Source organism: Panicum hallii, chromosome 8 (genome assembly GCF_002211085.1).
Source record: "Panicum hallii strain FIL2 chromosome 8, PHallii_v3.1, whole genome shotgun sequence".
Lineage (NCBI taxonomy): Eukaryota > Viridiplantae > Streptophyta > Magnoliopsida > Poales > Poaceae > Panicum > Panicum hallii.
Window position 1 is genome coordinate 14,566,424 of NC_038049.1, and position 21,399 is coordinate 14,587,822.

Sequence of the window (21,399 nt, forward strand, 5' to 3'; positions counted from 1 at the left end):
GCCAGATTCTACGTCTCAAATGCGTTCACCATTTACAATTAGCTTAATGTAAAAGAACATATATTTCATAGGAAATAATTAGTCAAATTGCCATATTGCAGGCGTGTCATTGCTTGGACTCAACTATTACCCGTCTTTAATGATAGTAACGTGGCACTCCACACAAGTACTACTACCTGTTTGCGCTAGATGGATTAGAGCATTCATCGGTAAGATCGCAAGCCAAACCACACGAACGAATTCCATATGCGAGTTGAGCAACTAGGCATTGCAATTCCTGATATGTACTGGACGATTAATCTTGTGAGGGCAGCTTGCTAACTAAAAATATCAGCAACTCATCAGGTGCCCAGTAGTGTAGTACTAGTGCTATGAGTTTCTTTTTCTTATTTTCTGGTAGATGCACTGCTGCAATTTGCAGCAACGCTCCTTTTTTTTCTAAGAGCGGATCAAAAGGTAACACACTCCTAGAAATAGAGCGCGGTTACTGTAGCGACCGATCCGCCCCTAAAAAGGCATACGATCGACAGAACACAAGGATAGAGCTTGAAGACAAGTTATTGAGCTATAGTAAACATCATTTAGTTACAAACCTCATGTATTTTTCATCATTACATCAAGGAATGAATGAATCAATAGCTACGGACAAATCAATCTAGAATATGCCTTATTGGTACCTAGTACAAACCTCTCAACCTTTTCCCTCAAAAAAAAATGAACCTCCTTACAAGAAAAGAGTAGGAAAGCTGTAAATATGCCCCTAGTATACCTTCCTAACATGACTAAGAAGCCTGCCGAGATCACAGCAGGCCAGGGCGACAATGGAAGGGGAAGTGATGCACCACAATGGGAGCTCCCTTGTTCTTCTTCTTCTTACCCACCATCTTTGCAGCAACCCCGACCTCCTCGTCTCCCATCTCGCGCTCACCAGAAACTTGTCCCACCACCGCTCCCTGATCTTTGGCTGCTCGCTGCTTCGCCGTCGTCGGTTCTCTGTCTATGCCTTCCGGAGGTGGTGAGGCCGTCTTCGTCCTTGCTTCTGGAGGAGCACCTAAAAGGCTGCTGAATCCACGTTGAGCCATCTTGCTGTCGGGGCCGGATTCGCCGGAGCCGCCGGCCTGCTGGTTGTTCTGGATGTCGCCGTCTGAGTAGGTGTTTCTTGCGTGAAGTGTTGCTGATCCTGGTGCTCCCGGGTAGTTTTTGTAGTGTGGAGTTCGTTGCTGGCATTATTGCTTCTTGCTCAAGGATGGGGTTGAAGATTATTCCGAGATCGAGGGAGACCACCACATACACTGCTTCCAAGTGGAATCCTACTGCTGACTTGCTGCTGCTACTGTGTGTCGTGCTAAACCAGTCAAAACTGACGCGTGAGCTACGGCAGAAAGCTTGGTCAGCACTCGGCAGTAGGGAACGTTGCATGCGAGTGACGAGGAACTTATTTCTTTGCCAAAAGAAGGCAACAGTGGCTGCGCAGAGAGATATGATGCAACATTTGCTCTCTCTAGCATGATGAAGTATCTGTGCATAGACAGAATTCTACCGCTGGCTCCGCACACCGATGCATTCTCAATTTCTCAGTACTCACAAGTTATATTCCGGGGGCCGCCACACCCGAGATAGTTTGAGAAAAAATATCTAGAAACTAATTCCAGAACACTATCAGTTTGTTCTGTATGTTTGTATATAAATATGCAATGGCACGAAATAAGGGATGAAATAACTAGAGTTGTCCCTCCGCTAGTTGTGTGCTATGTTTAAACTTTTCCCATTTTAAAAGTTATAGGAAAAATATTGTCAAAACCTTTTTATGTGGCAGGTTAACGAAGCCACTGCATCAGTGGTCGATCGCTTTCACCTCACAGCTCCGTTTTCGTCTCTTCTCTTGCTCACAAGAAAGTTCCTCCTCAAGTCACATGTCGATTTGACTGGACCCCAACGACCTCACATGCCCATGTCAAGTAGAACTTGGCGGCCAAGGCAGCGTCAGCGTCAGCACGCTGAGCAACGTGGACAAGTCCACAGATCCTTTCAGTTGACCCGGCCTTCTTGGACGAAGCTTCGAGCCAAGGCCCTCCTCCCAGCAACAAAAGCACCCACGCAGCTCAAGAACCCATCCGCTATAAATACCTCCGATCCACCACTCAGAGGTTGTACTGTGTTGGTGTTGAAAGGAAGGTCGGCGGCCGGCCATGGTACTGGGTCTGGGAGGGTGCTGTGGCGCCGGTGGCAAAGCGGCCAGGGGAAGGAGCTGATGCAGAAGCGAGGCTGCAGCGGGAGGTTAGAGAGGGGAAGATGGAGAAGATGACAGGTGAGCCGGTCGAAGCTGCGGCCGGCAGGGAGGAGAGGAAGAGGAGGAGGGATCATCAGAAGCATCCCCCGATCGTCGTGCATCAGTTCCCCGTCCATTCCCGCCCCGGGTTGTTCTGAATCCAGGGACTGATTGGTTCTTCTGTTGGGTTTCTTTCCTGTTTTCTTTTGACCAGAGCTGCTACTTTTGGTCATCTACATGAGAATCAGAGGTGTAATTATTTGGTTCTTTGGTCTTGTGTATATCAATTGTGACCCGTCAAAAACTCAGTATACATATAAACCAAGCTCAATTCACGTCTGGTCATTTCCTTAACAATCTCTTTTACACAACTATCAATGAATGGATTCGATTTCTGCAGCTCGTGCACGGCACGTGCGGCGCAGCACCTGAAATTGAAAAAGAAAAAAGGATATTGCAGATTTGTCCACAGCTGATACAACAGTGCGGGCACCTGGATTCCAATTCTTCACCACCGGTATTTCAGCTCGAAAGAGCAGCTTGCTGCCTGCCCAGAACGCAGGTCCCCTCCAAGAATTGGCAACTGCAGTCTGCAGAAGACTGAATAGCTTATCTGAACAGAACAGGCCCAGAACAGATCTTCAGGCTCCAAGCCATTGTGCTCAAGCATGTTAAAGGGAGGCATCGGAACGGGATAAGCAACAGCCACATATAAACAACAGCGAGAAATCATGTCCAAAGTCTGGATTGTGAAGAAACATAACAGCGAGACATCATGTCCAATGTCTGGATTGTCAAGAAACATACTGCCACGTTCTTAATGTTGAAACCACCGGAAAAAGTTCAGATGAAATTCAGCAGATTCACATACAAGCAGCAGCAACTACAACAAGAGCAGCACAAATTAGCAACCAGAGCATCACAAATGTACCACAACAGGCCGGTCGACTGAAACTCATAGTGGCACCATACCATATATTAAGCCGAAAGACCGTTCGAAAGACTCTCATGCCGATAGATAATTACAGACGCTGGAAGCTACACCCTACTGATTGACAAGGCCAAACCGGACGTGGCACACATGCGTGGCTCGCCACCACCGTGTATCATGCCTCCCCCATCGACAGGGCAGGCTCACCAAGCATGCTACCTTTATTAAACCAAACCCGAAACAGGCAAACCAGGCGACGGAATCTAGTTCTCCATGCGGATGATGCAGCGGATGCCCTCCCCCTTCGCCATCAGGTCGAAGGCCTTGTTGATCTCCGCGAACGGGACGCTGTGCGTGATGAACTTCTCCACCTCCAGCTCCTGAGTGCAAACAAAGCAGAGTCGTCGCGTGAGCTAGCAGGTCTTTGGAGGGCTAACAGTTTCAGCAAAGGTTGACTACTAGCGAAGTAGCAAGGCTACTGGAGGAGCAGCGCTTGAGATTTACCTTCTTCATGTACAGCTCCACCACATTGGGCAGGTCAGTGCGTGGCTTGTAGTTGCCGAAGAAGGTTCCCTTCAGGGTCCTCTCGTTCAGGAAGTTCATCGGGTGAGTCTTGAATTCAGCATCCTTGTGTGGCACACCCACCAGCACAGCAACACCCCAGCCCTGGATTAAAAGCAGAGCTGTTAGAACCCTGTCTGAATAAATGATGGAACTTGGAGGATGATCGTTCAATAGAATATGCATAAACAGTGTACGTACATCATGAACACACTCAAATGCTTGGATCATAGCGTTGATGTTGCCAGTGCATTCCACACTGCGGTCAACACCTCCATTGGTCATATCAGCAAGTACCTAAACCATAAGGAAACTGGATGTTATGGCCAAGTTCCGCATACACTGAGCAACTTCAGGTTGTCTTAAGGTAAAGAAACAAACCTGCTGCACTGGCTTGTTGTGGTCTTTTGGGTTCACAAATTCAGTGCAACCAAACTTCCTAGCTGCAAAATGGAGAAAGAGATGAGTCACTTGGTGTATCAAAACAACAAAATAAAATGACATACTCAGATCAAAGGGATTCTCACCTTCTTCGAATCTGCTGGGGTTCAGATCAACACCAATGATCCTTGATGCTCCAGCAATCCTTGCACCTTCTGCAGCCTAATGATGCATATATGCAGGGTATCAGATGCAAACCCGACACACGTTCTCATTGCAATTGAAAGAGCATATAATGAGCGAATAATTTCAAACTTACAGCAAGACCAACAGCTCCTAGACCGAAAATAGCCACTGTTGAACCCTTTGGCGGTTTTGCAACATTAATTGTTGCACCAAGACCTAAACAGAGGAATGACATAAGTCAGAATCTAAAGACAAATAAATTCTAGCATGCATACCAAAATGCACTGAATGAACTTACCGGTAGAAATACCACAGCTAAGAACACAAACTTTATCAAGGGGAGCCTCAGGGTTGATCTTTGCAACACAACCAACATGCATGACAGTGTACTCGCTAAAGGTGGAAGTTCCAACAAAGTGGTAGATAGGCTTCCCATTGATTGAAAACCGCGACTTGCCATCGCCAATCATCACACCCCTGTCAGTGTTGATCCTGAGCAGATCACACATGTTGCTCTCTGCCGACTTGCAGTGGGGGCACTCCTTGCACTCCCCAGTGAACACAGGAAGGACATGGTCACCAGGGGCCACGTCAGTCACACCCTCTCCAACACTCTCTATGATACTGTAAAAATCAAGGAATTTCAGTCTGGATAGAATAAACCAAATTTAACTGGAATCAGATCTAACATGATTCTACAGCAGGATACTTCAAGTAAAACTTCATCACGAAATTAAGCAACCAAAGGAATACACAGCCACTAGATGTACATGTAATTGTCTCAACTGAAAAATACTGAATCAGTCAACAAAGTTGCTGCTGAAATAATCATAAATCTGTCGAAGTCTACTGCCAGGAGCCCAAAAACATCTGACATCCGCACACATAATATTCAATCATACTGATACCATTTCAAACAAGACAAAACTATTTCTTATGGCTCTTCCACATGTTCACCAGAATCCAGGCTACACAAATAGATTGCTCTCCATCTAGTAAGCCAAAATAAACAAAGACCACCAACGATAACCATGAATCCAAGAGCAATAACAAAAAAGAATTATCTACAAGTAAAGTACAAGCATGCCAAATCTACAGCCAGCAAAATAACAATAAAGTGGATTGGGGAAGAGAACGTACCCTCCAGCCTCATGACCGAAGATCCGAGGGAACACGGGAGTCTGCCCCTAAGACAGGTACACCGCCAACAAGAAGGCGCAAGTCAACCGCGAGTTGCTGCATCATATATCTGGTGACAGAGCTATGGAAGGGGATGGGTGAGTAGATACCTTGGCCTCCCAGAAGTAGACGTCGGTGTGGCAGAGCGAGGTGTAGAGGATCTTGACACGGACCTCCATGGCCTGCGGAGGCGCCACCTCCACCTCCTCGATCGACAGCGGCTTCCCGGCCTCCCATGCCACCGCGGCTGCAATTGATTACCGGCAGATTAGCATAATGTTTGTTCGATCGATTAACCCAGCAAGAAAAAGGTTCCTCCTTGCAAGTTGCAACTTGCAACATTCCTAGATCGTAAGGGAAACGACTTCCTCATTTGGGGAAAAAACAAAATAGCAGATTTTTTTCTCGTAAAGTGATTGTGGAGGCCCGGCCGGGGTCTGGGACGAACAGAGCAACAGTACCACGACGAACTACTTCACATTAGAGAAGATTTCTGGTAACATTTCTATGGGGTAACAGGGTAGAAAAGAAGTTGCCCACGGTTGCGGGCCAGCACTACAAGATGGGCGCCACTGTTCATCAAAAAATCAAACAAAATCCAAGAACTCCCCCAAAAAGTTTCCGGCGGACCGTCGAGCATCCAACCTGAGCATCCAACCTCCCCCCAACAAAATTCTCCCGAATCACGGACAGAAACTAGAACAGATCCGAGACACAGAGGAGGAGCAAGCACGGACCTTTGCACTTGATCACCTTCCCGGCGGTCGCCATTGCCTCTTTCCCCACAAATACCCGGACGGAATCCCAAACCAAGCAGCTCCGAGCACCTCACCTCACCACCGATCAAATCAATCCAAATCGAAGCGAATCGAATCCGTGAGGAGCCGGAGAGGGAGCGCCCCGCCTATATATAGCTCCGACCCGGCGGCAAGCATGGGAGAGGGGAAGGAGGGGACGGAGGGTGCGGTTTCGCCACCTCCCCCGTCCACCTTCGTGTGCAGCAAACCACGGACGGGCACGGCGTGGCGGGCGAAACCGGGGCTCTGGCCTCCACCTGGAACGCGGCCGTGGTTTCCGCTCGTGGGGGGCGGTGTGGGGCGACACCACCGCGCCATCCCGGCCGTCCGATGCGCCCGCGCGGGGGGATCGTGCCGGCGTGGGGCGCTGAGCGGCAGGCGCGCACAGGTGTGCTGCTGAATCAGGGGTGTTTCCGGGATTTCTAGACGCCGCGCGGGGGCATGTGGAATCAGGCGGAAGCCGGGAAGTGTCGCGCCGTGACGGCGACGCCTTGGCCTCTAGATCATGGTGATTAGGATCCTAATGACAAGGATTTCTCCGGAGGAAACAGAGCTGCACGATGCAAGTAAATACTAACAAAATATCATCGCGCTGCATTGTGATGGAGCGAGCATGCATGTTTCATTTAGAAAATGAAAAATGTTATTAGCCTCTGCCACCGCACACATCCAAATTTTAAATGAAATGAGCATGAACTAGCAGAAAGATTAAATTTTCAGTAAAAAAAGTTAGACGGAAGGTGAACAGTGAAGGGTTTGTGATGATAAAAACCACCGAAGTTATTAGGACCACATAGACAATCAAATCAGTAAAGTTCCATAGCTTAAGGGATCATCGCCGCGTGGTCTATGTATGTGCTTGAATATCATAAACTTCCACATCAAAATCTAGGTTTCTAGCGATTCCAGAAGTGAAAAAGGATTATAAGTAGCAGGGTGCCTCCCATTGCTGTGGCAGACCGTGCGTGATTCATGATAGGGTTAATGCCAAGCCGCAGCAGCTCCCTTGCGGGGTTGTACTTCACGAAAACCTGATGCCATCCGACGCCAATTGAAGGTGAATAAGGAACAAAGATGTTGAAGGTGCTTTTATTCATTTTATAATTATAATCTTTATAGCAACCGGATTCAATGGCTAGTCTGAATATAGAGGTACTCCCTCCGTTTTCTAAATTCGTAGATTTTATTATGCACCTAGATATAATATATAAATAGATGTACAGTAGAAACTATAAAAGTTAAAATGACTAATAATTTGAGATAATTTGGAGCGGAGAGAGTAAATTTTCAAACGATTGCACGTATTTTCGTATTGATTCCAGATTCATCAGGGCGGAGCTGGACCAGCCTAACGCCTAGAGCCACTCCATAGATGGACTATGCATGCTGGATTGGAGCTTCGCGCTACACTATACTGCATTATAGAAGAAACGGGCTGACGATCAGGAGCATGCCCCTAGCCTTTCGTCCGCCACCAGTAGCAGATGCCCTAGCTTTTCCACGGCAACCTCGGATCGCAAATCAGACGGCCGCCACGCGCTCATCTCTGCTGCGGTGCTGCCACACCTGCACTGGTCTGCCCACATGTCGGCTCGTGGGCCGCCGCCCAAGTGGCATCGCCTTTTTTTCTCTCAAACAATGTGTGCCCACAACAATGGCCAGTCATTACCGTGGGAGCAGAGGCCAGGGTCGCCAGATACAGCGGGAACACGGCGAGAATCTCGCACCTGATCGCCTGATTCCCTCGCTCGCAACCGGTTGGGATCTTGCAGCTGGGCCTGAGTCAGACTCAGTTCAATGGACCAGGGAGCTTTCGGCAGCACAGACGCCTGCTGGAATCGTAGTCGTGGCTGCCAGAAAAGCAATTCAATTAAGAAAACCGTCCCGTTATCGAACTGTTTTTTATGCCATACTTCATTTTGTCACGTCTGATCCCATCCTGTTACTGTACACTTGGATGGTGTAACAAGGTAACCCGTTCTGTTTCATTTTGCTTAAGCTTGCTTTAACTTCCTCAGAAGAAGCACTTCAATTCGAAACGGGCACCAACTGTTTTGACAAAACAATTTGCACCGTGGCATATAAGAACATCTTCTCAGCAGTCGAAAGCTTCAAGACGCACTTGGGCACGCTATTTTTCATGAGCATAATCACCTTACTCAATTGGACTATTTGGATTTGACGAAATGATCTTATCTTCCAGGCTTGTAGCGTTGCTTATGTATTGAGTTAAAGCAAGCATAAAGCTCTTTTAGAAGCATGGATAGACAATTTTGGCCAGTGGTTTTGACTTTCTCTGTTTCTTGATTCAGAGCTGTAAAACTTTTTTACTCTTTTTTCTTTATATATAATTTTAATCCCCTCCTGTTGCTTAAAAAAAATTTACCCTGCGTTCATGTACGGACCCACGGAGAGCCAAGTGTTGAGGCCGCGGGCCTCATGTTCATCTTTTTTCTGAATTTCCAACCTTTGTCGCGCTCCGGAGATGGTGTTTGGAAACTTACCATGTAAGGAGTTTTTGAGCATAGCTCTGGACTGGATTCCTTGTAGGCCGTAGCAGCTCCATGAAAGATCCCAGGATAACCTCACATGAAACTGCAATTGGCGATGGAGGTTTTGAAGGCCAGAGCATTATTACTGCATTAATATTGGCAATATTCCTTTATTGTTAAGCAAAACGGTGATTACAGGGACTCTGAAACCTGACCACACACCTCTTTTCTATTTTGTTTTTTCTGAGGGCCGAAACCTGGCCTGCGACCACGCACTAAAATAAAGATGGAACCGTGAAACGGCATACAGGGGATGGCCCGAGAACCTTGCTGCACTCTGATTGCCTGATTCCCACACACCGGGTTCAGGACCTTTGCAGCTGGGTCTGCGTCAGTTCATGGACCGGCCAGCTTTCAGCAGCACACGCGTACATCGTAGTCATCGCTGCCACTTCAATTCAAAAACCATTCCGTTCATTGCGTCGCCTGTAAACTGCATTCCATTAATATACACTTGGATGGTATAATAAGAAATGTTGGTGTTACGCATCGCGATGAAAAAGAAACCGTGACTTTTTTTTCTTTTTTAATAAAAAACCGCGACTTCTTCAAAAAAAGAATCACTTCAATTCCCATAAAAAAAAGAATCTGTGAGAACCGCCCAATTTAACATCATTTTAGGCGAACCGCCGGTCCTTATCATGAAGATGAGGACTAACATGCGCTCGCACTAATAGCGTGCCACGAGTTAACCCACATCTAAATTATAAAGGACCAACCCATCATTCGCCAAAAATGATATCAAATCCGGTAGTCCCGGTATGTGCTCCACCATATGCCCAAGATCATGCATACACATATACCGTCACAAGCCCATATATCACCGATGATCCACAGAGAGCAAATTTTAATACAGAGTTAAAACAACTAGTCATTTCAAGAGTAATATAGAGGAAGGTTCCAAATCTGAAATTCAAATGTTCAAATACGAGATACAAGCCTTGGGCTCACAATTAACATTAGGGAGGGGCATGAACCATAAAGTTTAATGTTCAAAATGATATCCTCAGTACGATTGCGCAGCGGAAAAATATAACGAGATAGAACAATGGCATCTTGCTCAAGGACACCATCATATCCCATAAAAAAAGAATCACTTCAATTCAAAACAGGTACAATTTTTTCATTTTAGTGGACTTTTTGGCCTTATCTACAGTAGCTGTGGAGGTTCTAGACAGTTAGCAGACTCTGCTTGATTTTTGTGCTAGGTCTACCCTTGATTGGGGGTCTGCAGAGGGAGAGGGTGACCAATGACCATATGACTTGTTTGGAACCACTATGTGCAGGCTAGCTCAGAGAACGCCAAAGAGGCACCAAGTGGCAGGAGGCTTGTTGAGGGTCTTGACAGAACTCTAGATTGGACTTCCATGGAAGATCTCAGATACGACCTCACATGAAACTGCGATTTGCGATGGAGGCTTGAAGGCAGGAGCATTAACAGTTTAACACTGACAACATTTCATTATTTGTCATGCAAAATGGTAATTACATGGACTCTGAAACCAGACCACAAACTTCTCTTCTTTTTTTTTGGTCTTTTGTGGGCCCAAACCCGACCAGTTACCACACACTAACAATAAAGATGAAACCGTGAAACGGAATACAGGGGATGGGCATGTTCGTATCTCAGGACCACAATATTACTACTAGACAGAGGGTGCGCCTTAAACTTTTTCAGTTTCCTTCCTTGTGCAACAGAGCGGCTGCAACGGACGCTGGCGAGCTCTAGTCCTCCATCCTCATGATGCAGCGCAGGCCCTCCCCCTTGAGCATCAGGTCAAAGGCCGTGTTGATCTCCGAGAACGGCACGCTGTGGGTGATGAACTTCTCCACCTCCAGCTCCTACAAGGAGATTCACATCACAAATGTGATCCATCAGAAAATATGTTTGCACACGACCATGAACACTTCAGGATTTCATTATTTCCTTTTTTTTCTCACTAGTTGCATATTCTGTGGTATCATGGTTATATTACCTTCTTCATGTACATCTCGACGACGTTGGGCAGGTCGGTGCGGGGCTTGTAGTTGCCGAAGAAGGTCCCCTTGAGCGTCTTCTCGTTCAGGAAGTTCATGGGGTGGGTCTTGAACTGGTCCTCCCTGTGCGGGACACCGACCAGCACGGCGACGCCCCATCCCTGAATTTACATTTCAGAGCGTCTCTGTCAGGGTTCCATTTGAAACCATAGGGACATAGAACTACATAAACATGGGTTGCCTAAGGGCACATACATCGTGAACACATTCGAAGGCGGATATCATGGCGTTGACGTTGCCAGTGCACTCCACGCTGCGGTCGACACCGCCGTTGGTCATCTCAATGAGCACCTGGAACAACAATGGGCAGTGGACTATATCAGATACTACTGTTGTCATGTCCTGAACAAACTGCCATCTTCATTCAGTACACTCAGACAAAGAACCCACCTCTTGCACTGGCTTGTTGTGGTCCTTGGGGTTCACAAAGTCAGTGCAGCCGAATTTCTTAGCTGAAAATTGAGACAAGTTGGTAAGCTCCGTGTAACATGAAGAACCTTATGCCAAAGTGTCATTTTACAATTGAGCTGACAGCAGTTCATACCTTGCTCATATTTTGCCGGGTTCAGGTCCACACCGATGATCCTTGATGCCCCAGACAGCCTCGCACCTTCCATGGCCTAATCATATGAAAACATACAGAGGATGATCAGTCAAAATTTTAGCACAGATCCTACCAAGCTCCAAGTCTCGTTTCAGACTGGAAAAAAGAACAACTTTTCAGTTCCACTTACAGCAAGGCCTACAGCACCGAGACCGAAAATCGCCACTGTCGAACCTTTAACGGGTTTTGCAACGTTGAGTGTTGCACCAAGACCTGCACCAAATGATTAGGTTTCAGTAACTACTACAGCCATCCAAAACGTTTGTGCTCCTTACAGAAATAATGGCATCAGAAGGCATCTTACCAGTTGAGATACCACAGCTGAGAACACAAACTTTGTCAAGAGGCGCCTCGGGGTTGATCTTGGCGAGGCAACCGACATGGATGACGGTGTACTCGCTGAAGGTGGACGTCCCGACAAAGTGGAAAATAGGCTGCCCGTTGATGGAGAAGCGGGACTTGCCATCGCCGATCATCACACCCCGGTCGACGTTGATCCTGAGGAGGTCACACATGTTGCTCTCCTCTGACTTGCAGTGAGCACACTCCTTGCACTCGCCAGTGAACACCGGGAGGACATGGTCGCCCGGTGCAAGGTCGGTCACACCTTCTCCAACGCTCTCCACGATGCTGAGAGCAAAAATAGTTTGGAATAAAGATTTATTAGACAACTTGAACTGTTAATATTATGCATAGTACTCATTAAAATGCTATCAAGATCCCACTTGAAAAGAATCCACCACTTTCATACATAATGAGCCAACTGAAATGTTTCAGGAAATGAATAATGTGCTTGTGCTTTTCAGTCTAAGAAAAAAATGGAAAGCATGAACATTGTAAGTACAGTTTCTTAATCCAGAACAGAATTAAAAAAAGCATTATCCTAGAAGGCCAATTAAGGGTGTACTTGTGTCATGACTGACGTATTAGTTCTCTGAATGAATCTGCACATGAGGTGGCCTCACATGCTTTATACCAGTTCAGTAAAATAAGCACACTTGCTCTCTTTAGCAATCAATCTTAAATCCACTGACAAATCAGTACTTGAAACGGATTGACTAACTATAACTAGCAATCGAAGCGCTAAAACTAGACTTTTTTAAGAGACAACTAATACGACACAGATGCACACATCCGATCCCACCTAGAACATAAAAAACAGTGGAACAGGCATCAAGAACTCAAGAACAACACAGTAACGACATAACAGCAAGAAGGTGACTGCATACCCTCCAGCTTCGTGTCCTAAGATCCTCGGGAACACCGGAGTTTGACCCTGGACAACAGATCCAAGCAGAGATAGTCAGTCACCCAAGTCATCAATTAGCATCTGATCCATTGTGTCACGGTCTCAGATCACCATTAGCAACTCGAGAAACACTGGGCAAGTATGAGACAGTTTGCGCACGATGATACCTTGGCCTCCCAGAAGTAGACGTCGGTGTGGCAGAGCGCGGTGTAGAGGATCTTGACGCGCACCTCCATGGCCTGCGGCGGCGCCACCTCCACCTCCTCGATTGATAGCGGCTTGCCGGCCTCCCACGCCACGGCGGCTGCAACAAGCGCACCCGAGGATTAGAACCGATTCAGACCATGCACCATCAACCCCATGATCTTTCTCGCTCACAGAAACAATGGTTATTCTGACAGAAGCAGAAACTACAAGAGGTGGCAGAGGCAAACGCACCTTTGCACTTGATCACTTTCCCGGCGGTCGCCATTGACGCTCTCGCTCTCTCTCTCACACACTCCCTCTACAAATTAATTAAATCAAAGAACAGCTCGAATGATCTCTCCACGAACTCGAGAACGGAACCCTTTCGCTACTGCTGCTTCTTCTTCTTCGAACCCTCTTACACTTGGCTGATGATGATGTGTTAGTGAGGGAGAAAGCGGGGAGGAGGGGCTGTTTATATAGTGGTGACTGGCTGATGAGACGCCTGGACCGGAGCGGCGGCGCAAGTTGGGGCAGGAAAGGCTCGGATTTTTTTTTAGTGGCGGGAGAAACCGGGGATCGTAGAGGCCTCCGCCGCTTTCCGTGTTCCGCGATCGAGGCCGCGCCAAGCCGCGCGCCCGCCGGTTTCGGCGTCCGGTGGTATCTTGGTTTCCCTGTTTCCGTTTTCCAGCGGAAGGGGACAGGTGATGGTTACCCGTTGGGCGAACACGGCCGTCGTCGATGATCAATTGGTCATGGTGTTTTGTCCTTCATTTGCTAGAGAGTTTTGACATTTGTGTCACCAAGTTTTTACCGTATTTTCATGGAATCTTTTTATTTGATAAATGCTTAGAAAACATTAGTGAGCTGATAAAGGAATATTCTTTATTGCAACCTCTGCATAAATTGGGTGCGTTAAATGACGTTGTAAAAATTGGTCTCATAGTGTATTTTTGCCCTAAAGCGGTCTTTGGGTGGTGGTTATTTTCTAGAAATAATTTTATGCCCTAGAAGGTGCTTTAGTCATAAAGCAAATGAAAACTTTAGAGTGTAGATGGAGTCTCAGTTTGCACAAACAGGCTATTAATTTGTTCCTTGGCAGCACATCATGAGCGAGTGGGACACTATATACCGATTAAACATGAAAATCCTATTTTATTTAGTGGCCTTTTGGATGTACCTCATTGATCATTTAATTGAACTTCAAAATTGGTACCCTAGATTTGGCACCAAAAAGCACGCATTGTGCATGTGCGTGCAATAGGTGTCCCCCGATCGAACTACCGCCAAGCAACCATTTCTGCCCACTCAAACATAGTTTCAAATATGGGCGGATTCAGCGTGGGAATCCCATGAAGCCTCCCAAAACAACCAACATACTTTAGCCATGGATGAAGAAGAGGAAGAAATAAACTTCATCTAAGTTGAACTCTTGCATCCGCTATTGGTTTCAAATTAAAAGAGTCGAGGATGATTGTGAGGGGTTACACTGCGGCTCCAAGTACCAGGGGTGAAGCTGCGTGGTCGTGTCGGGGTCGGCCGACCCTGACAACTTCCGCAACAGCCATTGTACCCAGTAGCTTTTCACCATGTTGAACCCAGTAAAAGTTGAAGAAAAATTAGACTAACCCCGATGGTATTTTATTCTGGCTTCGTCCCCTGCCAAGTACCCTTTGTTTTGAACTAAGCTTACCTAAAGGAAAAAGTGCAATTAGATTCCTCACTCTACTAGTATTAAATGCTAGTGCAACTAAAAAAACTACTATACCGTTTCAGGGAGAGAAAAAATGTAGATAAAGACACGAAGCGGAGGGATATTCTTCCGTATTCTTTTTTTTTTGCGGGTATATTCTTCTGTATTCGCTGGTGGCAGTGCGGTGGAGCCGAATGGGGCTGGAATTCCGAACGATGTGACGCGCGCAGAAGATCCCCCGTGCCGTTCCAGAATCCCGCCCGTGGAGAACACGGGCCTGGAAAAGGATTCCCGGCCCCACGCTGCAGCGAGAGGCGCACGGGTGACGGGTCAACGGCCGTGACGTGGCGGCGGGCGTTGACTTTCCTGCACCGGCGAGGCAGGCAGAAACCGGGGCCGGACCGGCGCCTCTGTTCCGCTGCTGCACACCACCAGCACGAGCACGATCCCATCCACAGTCTTCTTGTCGTCTTCCTCGCAGCATCCACTGTGTTTTGTTTTTTTGAACGACAACGGTGCCTTCTTTTTTTTTCCGTGAAAGAAACAACGTTCGTTTCAAAAGCAATGAGCTCCTTCCGCAGCTAAATTTGGACGTCTCAAGCCAAACTAGTAAAATCAATTCACAAACAATAAATGAGTCGGTACACTTGTTGGGGCTTCAACCTAGAAGAAATTTCTGTCCTGTACGCCAAATAAGTTTGGCACAATTGCAAACTAAGAATAAGGCGCTGTTTGGTTTTCTCGGAACGGGCCGTTTTTAGAGGCTGTTTCGGTGGAACCGAGCAGCCTGTATTGAAAATCGAAGTGTTGTTCTGGCCAGGATCGAAACCTGGTCTGGCCGCTGCAGAATGAAGTCTAAGTTTTGGACAGTTTGCTTTTATAAAAGAAGGAAGGAAATTCACCACCTCGCCGGTTGAAAAAAAATGGGTCTTACAAGATTATCGTTTGTCGTAGGGGCAGTAGGGACACCGGACTTCTGTCAAAACCAAATGAAAATTTTAAATTTCAGTTGGGGTCTCAGCTTGCACAACAGGCCGTTCATTCCTTGGTAGCACACCATGATACTCACTTTGTTCTTATATATATAAAATTGTCGATCTGTTTTTCAAACTTGGACCAACTACATTTATTTAAACAAATTACATAGTTAAATGAAGAAGGATTGGTGTCAGGCGATCTTATCAGCCAAAGTACTTTAGATTTGACTCGTAGACTTATCTATTTACATAAGAATTGTCAAGTTAACGGAAAAAAATTAATGTTGTCATCGTATATTTAAGAACGTGGTAGCAGTATTCCGCAGTCGAACTACTACAAAACTTCTTTTTAATACTACTACAAAACTAAATATTGGTGGGATATCCTTCGGGACGATGAAATATCACAATATCCCGATTACGAAGTGTCGTTTGGTTAAAATCTGAAAAGGATTTGCTCTAAAAAAAACTTGTATTAACCTTCGGACCAGCCTGTCCTATTTATTATAGTTACTGGGGTACTTATAAGATTTCCAAGCCTCGTTTCGAAGATTACAACTTTTTACCACCTCAACTGCTTTCCCTGAGATATTCCAGTGGTCCAAGGTAATTTTCTATTCTTAGCGCCTTTTGCTCAACTTGTACTTGAGATTCTAAACCTTCGGCGCACGGTCGAAAGAGATGAAGGCCGTGCAATGGCCTTAGGTTGATGCCTCCGCTCCTTCGAGACCCCGCGAGAGCTCCGCTACGAGTATCCTTCGGTCGTCGGGATCGAAGTGTTCCACTTCGCCTTCTTCGAAGCCTCCAGCTGTTGCAACGCTCTCAGCCGGCTTGTTCCAAGAGCCTAACAAAAAACTTGGGTAGCGTTTGGTTGGAGAGAGAGATTAGGGATAAGCTCGTTCTATACTATATGTTTGGTCAGAGAGATAGAAAAATTACATCTCTTGTTTAGCTGGAGGTACGAGGATGGAACTGCCTTTACTCCGTTAACCACTGTTACGTGGGGTCCATATATCAGTGACTCAATCCTTTCCTCCTCTCTTCCATCCTAGCAGCACAAGCTCCCTCAGCCATGGCTCCTCCTCCTCCCTTCCACCCTCTTCTCCCTGGAGACGTCAGCCTCCCTCTCCCACGCAACCGGCTCTCCCAGGGCGGGGCTTAGTCGCACTCGCAGATGCTCTCCCACACGAGACAGAGCTCACGTCGTTGGAGTAGGACGAGCTCGTCCGGCTCTTTTTATCTTTCGGCAAAGAGCGTGCGCAGCAACTATTATTCGTTTGTAATCCGTTCCCGAAACTCGTGAAACCATCGTACCCGAATCACCCACAGGCCACAGTCCTCGATTTAGATGCGGAAAGGACTCGAGGCCCCACGCGGCAGTGAGAGGCGCACGGGCGAGGGGTCAACGCCCGTGACGTGGCAGCAGGGTATTGACCTACCCGCACTGATGGCTGGCCACGGGCAGGCAGAAACCGGGGCTGTACCCGGACCGACGCCTCTGTAAGACGCCGATCGGTTTTCTCGGAACGGAGCAGCTTGTATTGAAAATCGAAGTGTTCTAGTTAGGATGGAAGCCTGGTCTGGCCGCTGCCGAACCAAGCCGCCTAACCGTAGTCTCGTCGCCTTGCAGTTGCGGCATCCACAGCTCAACCATGGTTAGTCACGCACGCGTCTCCACTGTGGTTAACCAGTTAGCCAGCCACAAGCCAGGCGGGAAGCGAGAGAGCGGTGCCAGCGGCCTGCCCAGCCGCCTCGGTTAGTTTAGTGCGAGTTGCTACAGCCACCGGCCGGCCGGCCCACGGTTCGTACGTTGCCGCGTACCCGCTGCGCTCCTGCCTGTTGCCGGGATCCGAGAGTATACGACGCGTGCACCGAAGCAGAGCTGCACGACGCACACGTCTGACTTCAATTTCTTTTCGTGCTGCGGTGCGGTGGGGAGTGCCACGACAACGCAACAGTCAGTTACGTCTGTTTGTTCTCGGTAAAACAATTTTTTAACCTCGATTATCAAGTCTAAATCTTCTACGTGGACTAGCAAAATTATAGGGCGTACTCCGTTCATCCTGTAATATAAGATATTTTAATTTATATCCTAAATTAAAATAATTAAACTATAAAAATATATTTCGTATTGATCTAATTTAATATTTAAATTATGATTATTACTTTTTTTAACAAATCTGATCAAACTTAAAACCTGTTGACTTAGAACAAACCAAAATATTCTCCAATACTTTAGGATGGAAGGAGTACTAGAGAAGATGGTGTTAACTGTCGACTGCCCCTCCTAACGTCGTTCCTTGAACAAAATTTTGTTTATATTTGTAAATATATGACACCATTTATTTTTTCATCATTTTTCTATGAATATTTATAAAAGTAGATAAACAATAATGGATGTAATAATAGTTTAGTTAATGTTCAAATCAATTGCTGGTCCAGCCAGGCAGTGAAATCCTGCCCTGGTTGGGATCCTAACCACTGCACCACGATCCACGACGAGGAGTGGTCATTAAGCAATATGCGGCGTTCAAACAGGCTACTACAAGATACGTAGCAGCTACTAGAAGGCGTGGAATACACCAATACTATCAGGTCAACGATCGAGTTCGCCCCAGGATGCAATACACCAATACTAGCGGCCACTGATCCAGCAGCAGCAGTCGTAGCTACAAGGAACCAAACCCAAACCCAACGGTGCTGCAAAACTTCTCTCTGACGGAGGCACACGGCTCAAGAGGAACCGACTGAGGTGCAAGCTGCAAAATGGTGAACCCGTTGGAAACAACAAGGCTTGGCGTGTGCTGAGGCACGGTACTGTACAGTTCTGCTCCGTGGGATAGGAGTTCGGTCGACCACAATTTTCCCTACGAATGTGTCGGGATCGGTTGCAGGGTGATCTTCCTCCCTTGTACTTGCAACCGAGCACCGGCCATGGATCAGTAAATCTGAACCTTGACAGCTTCATTTCCCCCGATCCTGCAGCATTGATTTTGAACCGTGTCTTCGTTTAAAATCCAGTTGTTTTCAGAAAAAGGACACCTGAAGTTACAAGAATTGTTTGTCAGAGAGCAGCGTGGCTAGCACAGGCTATCTAGGAACTTGAGAAACGCCACTAATTCCCAGAGGCAGTGGTTGGCTACAGACTGTAACACTCGGAATTGGAAAAAAGTTGGGAGATGCCCCTTGTGTGTCATCTTCCACCCTGGATGCTGGCTCACCAAGTTGCCTAGACCCTGGAACCGTGCATGGCCACAAGAGCGCAACAACTAACCCCAATACACGATGAGACGGGCAAAGAAAAGGCGAAAAGATTCTGCCCTCCGATGCTAAGGCAGACAGGTGCATGAACCCAGCTCATCAAACCCCTCCTGAATTCTGAAGTGGAAGAGCTGTACGTGCAGACTGCAAAGCAATGGACTCCGTCAAGCATGTGCGGATGGCAGGATTGGTTGCCTCTCTGATTTTCAGTCAGCACCAGTGTTTGTTTACAATACTAAAATTTAGTTATTGTTACATCGAATCTTCGGATTCTAACTAAAGAAGAACTAAATATAAAATAATTATAAAACTAATTATACAGGTGAAGGCTAATTCGTAAGATGAATTTATTAAATCTAATTAATTCATCATCAAGTACATATTTACTGTAGCACCATATTATCAACTCAGGAATTAATTAGACTTAATGATCCATCTTGCAAATTAGTTTCCATCTATACAATAATTAGTCTATATTTAATAATAGATAGGGATTTTCCGTAACTAAACACCCCCTTATTCTCGGAATGGGTGCGCATGATGCATCGGGTCTCACCATGCGGTGGTTCGTGTCGTTTTAGCAAACAGGAAAGCTCCTTCTATCCACTTGCTGCTGCTCCACCTTGGATTGTTGCGACAATTTTGTCCCCGTTTTCTGTTGCTAGTCCATGAGCTGTCCTCTTCAGACTTCAGCAATCACAATGAACATCTAGTCTCTAGATGTTACTTTCCATTTGCAAATGGAAAAAAATAGAGTAAAGATAATCAATCAACTGGTTTCACGCCTTGATAATCAGAGAAAGAAAATCATAAATCTTGAGGCCAGGAGCAAAGGTGTAGAATCATCCACCGTAGACTGAAGAACATGGCCCTGGAATTGGAAGTAATGGGTTCACTCGTGTGTGCAACGTCGAAAGGGCCAGCTCGGACCAGACCACGACGATGTCGCATCATTCCCTGGACCTGGACACCTCGGGCCTCACAGCAATGTGCTAGTCAGCTAGTGTATTGCTCACGCCACCCATCCACCAGGAAACAGAAGGCAGTGGCTGATCACTGCTCGACCTCGTCTTCAGACAGGCCGTTGATTTCCGGGAGCCACGGCCAGTCGGTCAAGAGGATGATCTGTCGTATCAGGAGACACGACGCGGCGCATCACTTCTTCGCCATGGGTCGCTGTCAGGCACAGCGAGTTCCTTGGACTCGAGCACCCATCAGATGGCGAATTTTTGTCGCGGCAGCGGCTAGTTCACTCGAGTCCTTTTTGGCTCGGATGCAATGCTTGCTCGCTTCGTTGGATTCTCAGTTTCCAACGGGCCTGCTCAATTGGGCATGGGCACTCTGTCGGAGCAGAGCATGCCGTTACACTTCAGGCGGCCGGGGCCTATCTATCTCAGGCTCTCAGCGGAAGATAACATGCATCGGTGCAGCGAACAATTGCCTCCAGAACTTACATGATGGTGACTACACATTTTAAATATACTCTTTCAGAATTTCCACAATTAGTGTCCGAAATGTTGGCTTAGGTTTCCATGTTGTAGAAACAAGTTTATAAAAATGGTGGAGCATGTACAAATCCGCAAAATCCAATAAACATGACTCGTTATATAGACTGAATAACAAAAAAATTTAAAAAATAACTTGCATCTATGTGTTATATGTCCTATTGTTGGTGGTCTGGAATAATCACACAAATGGCCGGTACGGCGGTATGTTATGTAAACTTGCTTGTGGAAGTCTGGAAGATACATGAGCTATGGAGGGGGGCTAGGCCCCCTCGGCCCCCTTCCCTCCGCCATGAGTTGCTTGTGATTAGACAAATTTCTCCCTTCAAGAGAGGGTTACTTCAAGGTTTCCTAAGTCCTACCAGAGCTTCTTATTTCTTTTAGTAAAAAAGACGTGCTGAAGAACATGCCCGACGAAGCGCAGTGATTAGGGATGCAAGTTATATTTATTTTGGATCATTAGATCGACTAAAAACTTGATAAAATGAACTAGAATGGTATTGTGCGTAATTAAAATAGAAAGAGAAATGAACTGGGATGATATGCCATCGTAATTATTTAGTTGATCCATAAAATACCATTGGGTACCCACTTGCATCCATAACAGCGATAACATGGGAGGGTACACACATAGGAATCTCTAAAGATTATGGAGATTCAACAAAGATTACGAGAATTGGAATTAGATCGAATTAGGTATCAGATCTTATCATCTGTGGTCCTTAGAACGTTGAAGCAGATTGCAGGACTGGTATCTGACCGTTACGAATAGTAAGAGTTCTTTCTACACTTGTAGACGTGTTAGGTATGTAGTAGTGAATTTTCTCCCATGTGAATTTTATAGAGATTCGTCATAAACAAATTGGACCTTAAAAGCTATTTCCCAAAATGTTCAACGAAACGTTGCGTTTAATTAAGTCTACCTGCGGTACTAGGAATCCGTCCCTCAACAGGCAACGATCCATAATAAACTCAGTTAAGCCGATCAATTCCCCTCGCCATGAGCCGCTTGTGGCTCAAAGTATTTTTCG

The 21,399-nt window shown here is 46.5% G+C and overlaps 2 protein-coding genes across 3 annotated transcripts; both read right to left on the minus strand.

The window, feature by feature from the left end:
- Window positions 1-3,173: 3,173 nt before the first annotated feature.
- On the minus strand, window positions 3,174-6,546 carry LOC112902248 (alcohol dehydrogenase 1). Of its 2 annotated transcripts, none has more exons than XM_025971211.1 (10): window positions 6,245-6,546; window positions 5,618-5,754; window positions 5,469-5,509; window positions 4,627-4,952; window positions 4,462-4,544; window positions 4,289-4,364; window positions 4,143-4,204; window positions 3,963-4,058; window positions 3,705-3,866; window positions 3,174-3,580 (listed from the first exon to the last, which is right to left on the minus strand). In XM_025971211.1, exons 1-10 carry the CDS (start codon window positions 6,276-6,278, stop codon window positions 3,464-3,466), a joined length of 1,134 nt encoding a protein of 377 aa, XP_025826996.1. In that variant the 5' UTR covers window positions 6,279-6,546; the 3' UTR covers window positions 3,174-3,463. The 2 variants fall into 2 exon arrangements, with proteins under 2 accessions (XP_025826996.1, XP_025826995.1); XM_025971210.1 differs by having other exon boundaries at window positions 5,469-5,515; window positions 6,245-6,545.
- Window positions 6,547-10,297: 3,751 nt separating this feature from the next.
- On the minus strand, window positions 10,298-13,392 carry LOC112902411 (alcohol dehydrogenase 2). Its single transcript, XM_025971480.1, has 10 exons — window positions 13,185-13,392; window positions 12,914-13,050; window positions 12,727-12,773; window positions 11,802-12,127; window positions 11,628-11,710; window positions 11,438-11,513; window positions 11,284-11,345; window positions 11,089-11,184; window positions 10,833-10,994; window positions 10,298-10,698 (listed from the first exon to the last, which is right to left on the minus strand). Exons 1-10 carry the CDS (start codon window positions 13,216-13,218, stop codon window positions 10,582-10,584), a joined length of 1,140 nt encoding a protein of 379 aa, XP_025827265.1. The 5' UTR covers window positions 13,219-13,392; the 3' UTR covers window positions 10,298-10,581.
- Window positions 13,393-21,399: the final 8,007 nt, after the last annotated feature.

Excerpts from the sequence above, each read along its gene's own strand:
- LOC112902248 (XM_025971210.1), bottom strand. The coding sequence starts at position 6,278 with ATGGCGACCGCCGGGAAGGTGATCAAGTGCAAAG. Across the intron at positions 4,059-4,142 it reads ACAACAAGCCAGTGCAGCAG|GTACTTGCTGATATGACCAA; the intron begins GTTTGTTTCTTT and ends CTTATGGTTTAG. Across the intron at positions 3,867-3,962 it reads CATTTGAGTGTGTTCATGAT|GGCTGGGGTGTTGCTGTGCT; the intron begins GTACGTACACTG and ends CTTTTAATCCAG.
- LOC112902411 (XM_025971480.1), bottom strand. The coding sequence starts at position 13,218 with ATGGCGACCGCCGGGAAAGTGATCAAGTGCAAAG. Across the intron at positions 13,051-13,184 it reads GAAAGTGATCAAGTGCAAAG|CCGCCGTGGCGTGGGAGGCC; the intron begins GTGCGTTTGCCT and ends CGCTTGTTGCAG. Across the intron at positions 10,995-11,088 it reads CCTTCGAATGTGTTCACGAT|GGATGGGGCGTCGCCGTGCT; the intron begins GTATGTGCCCTT and ends ATGTAAATTCAG.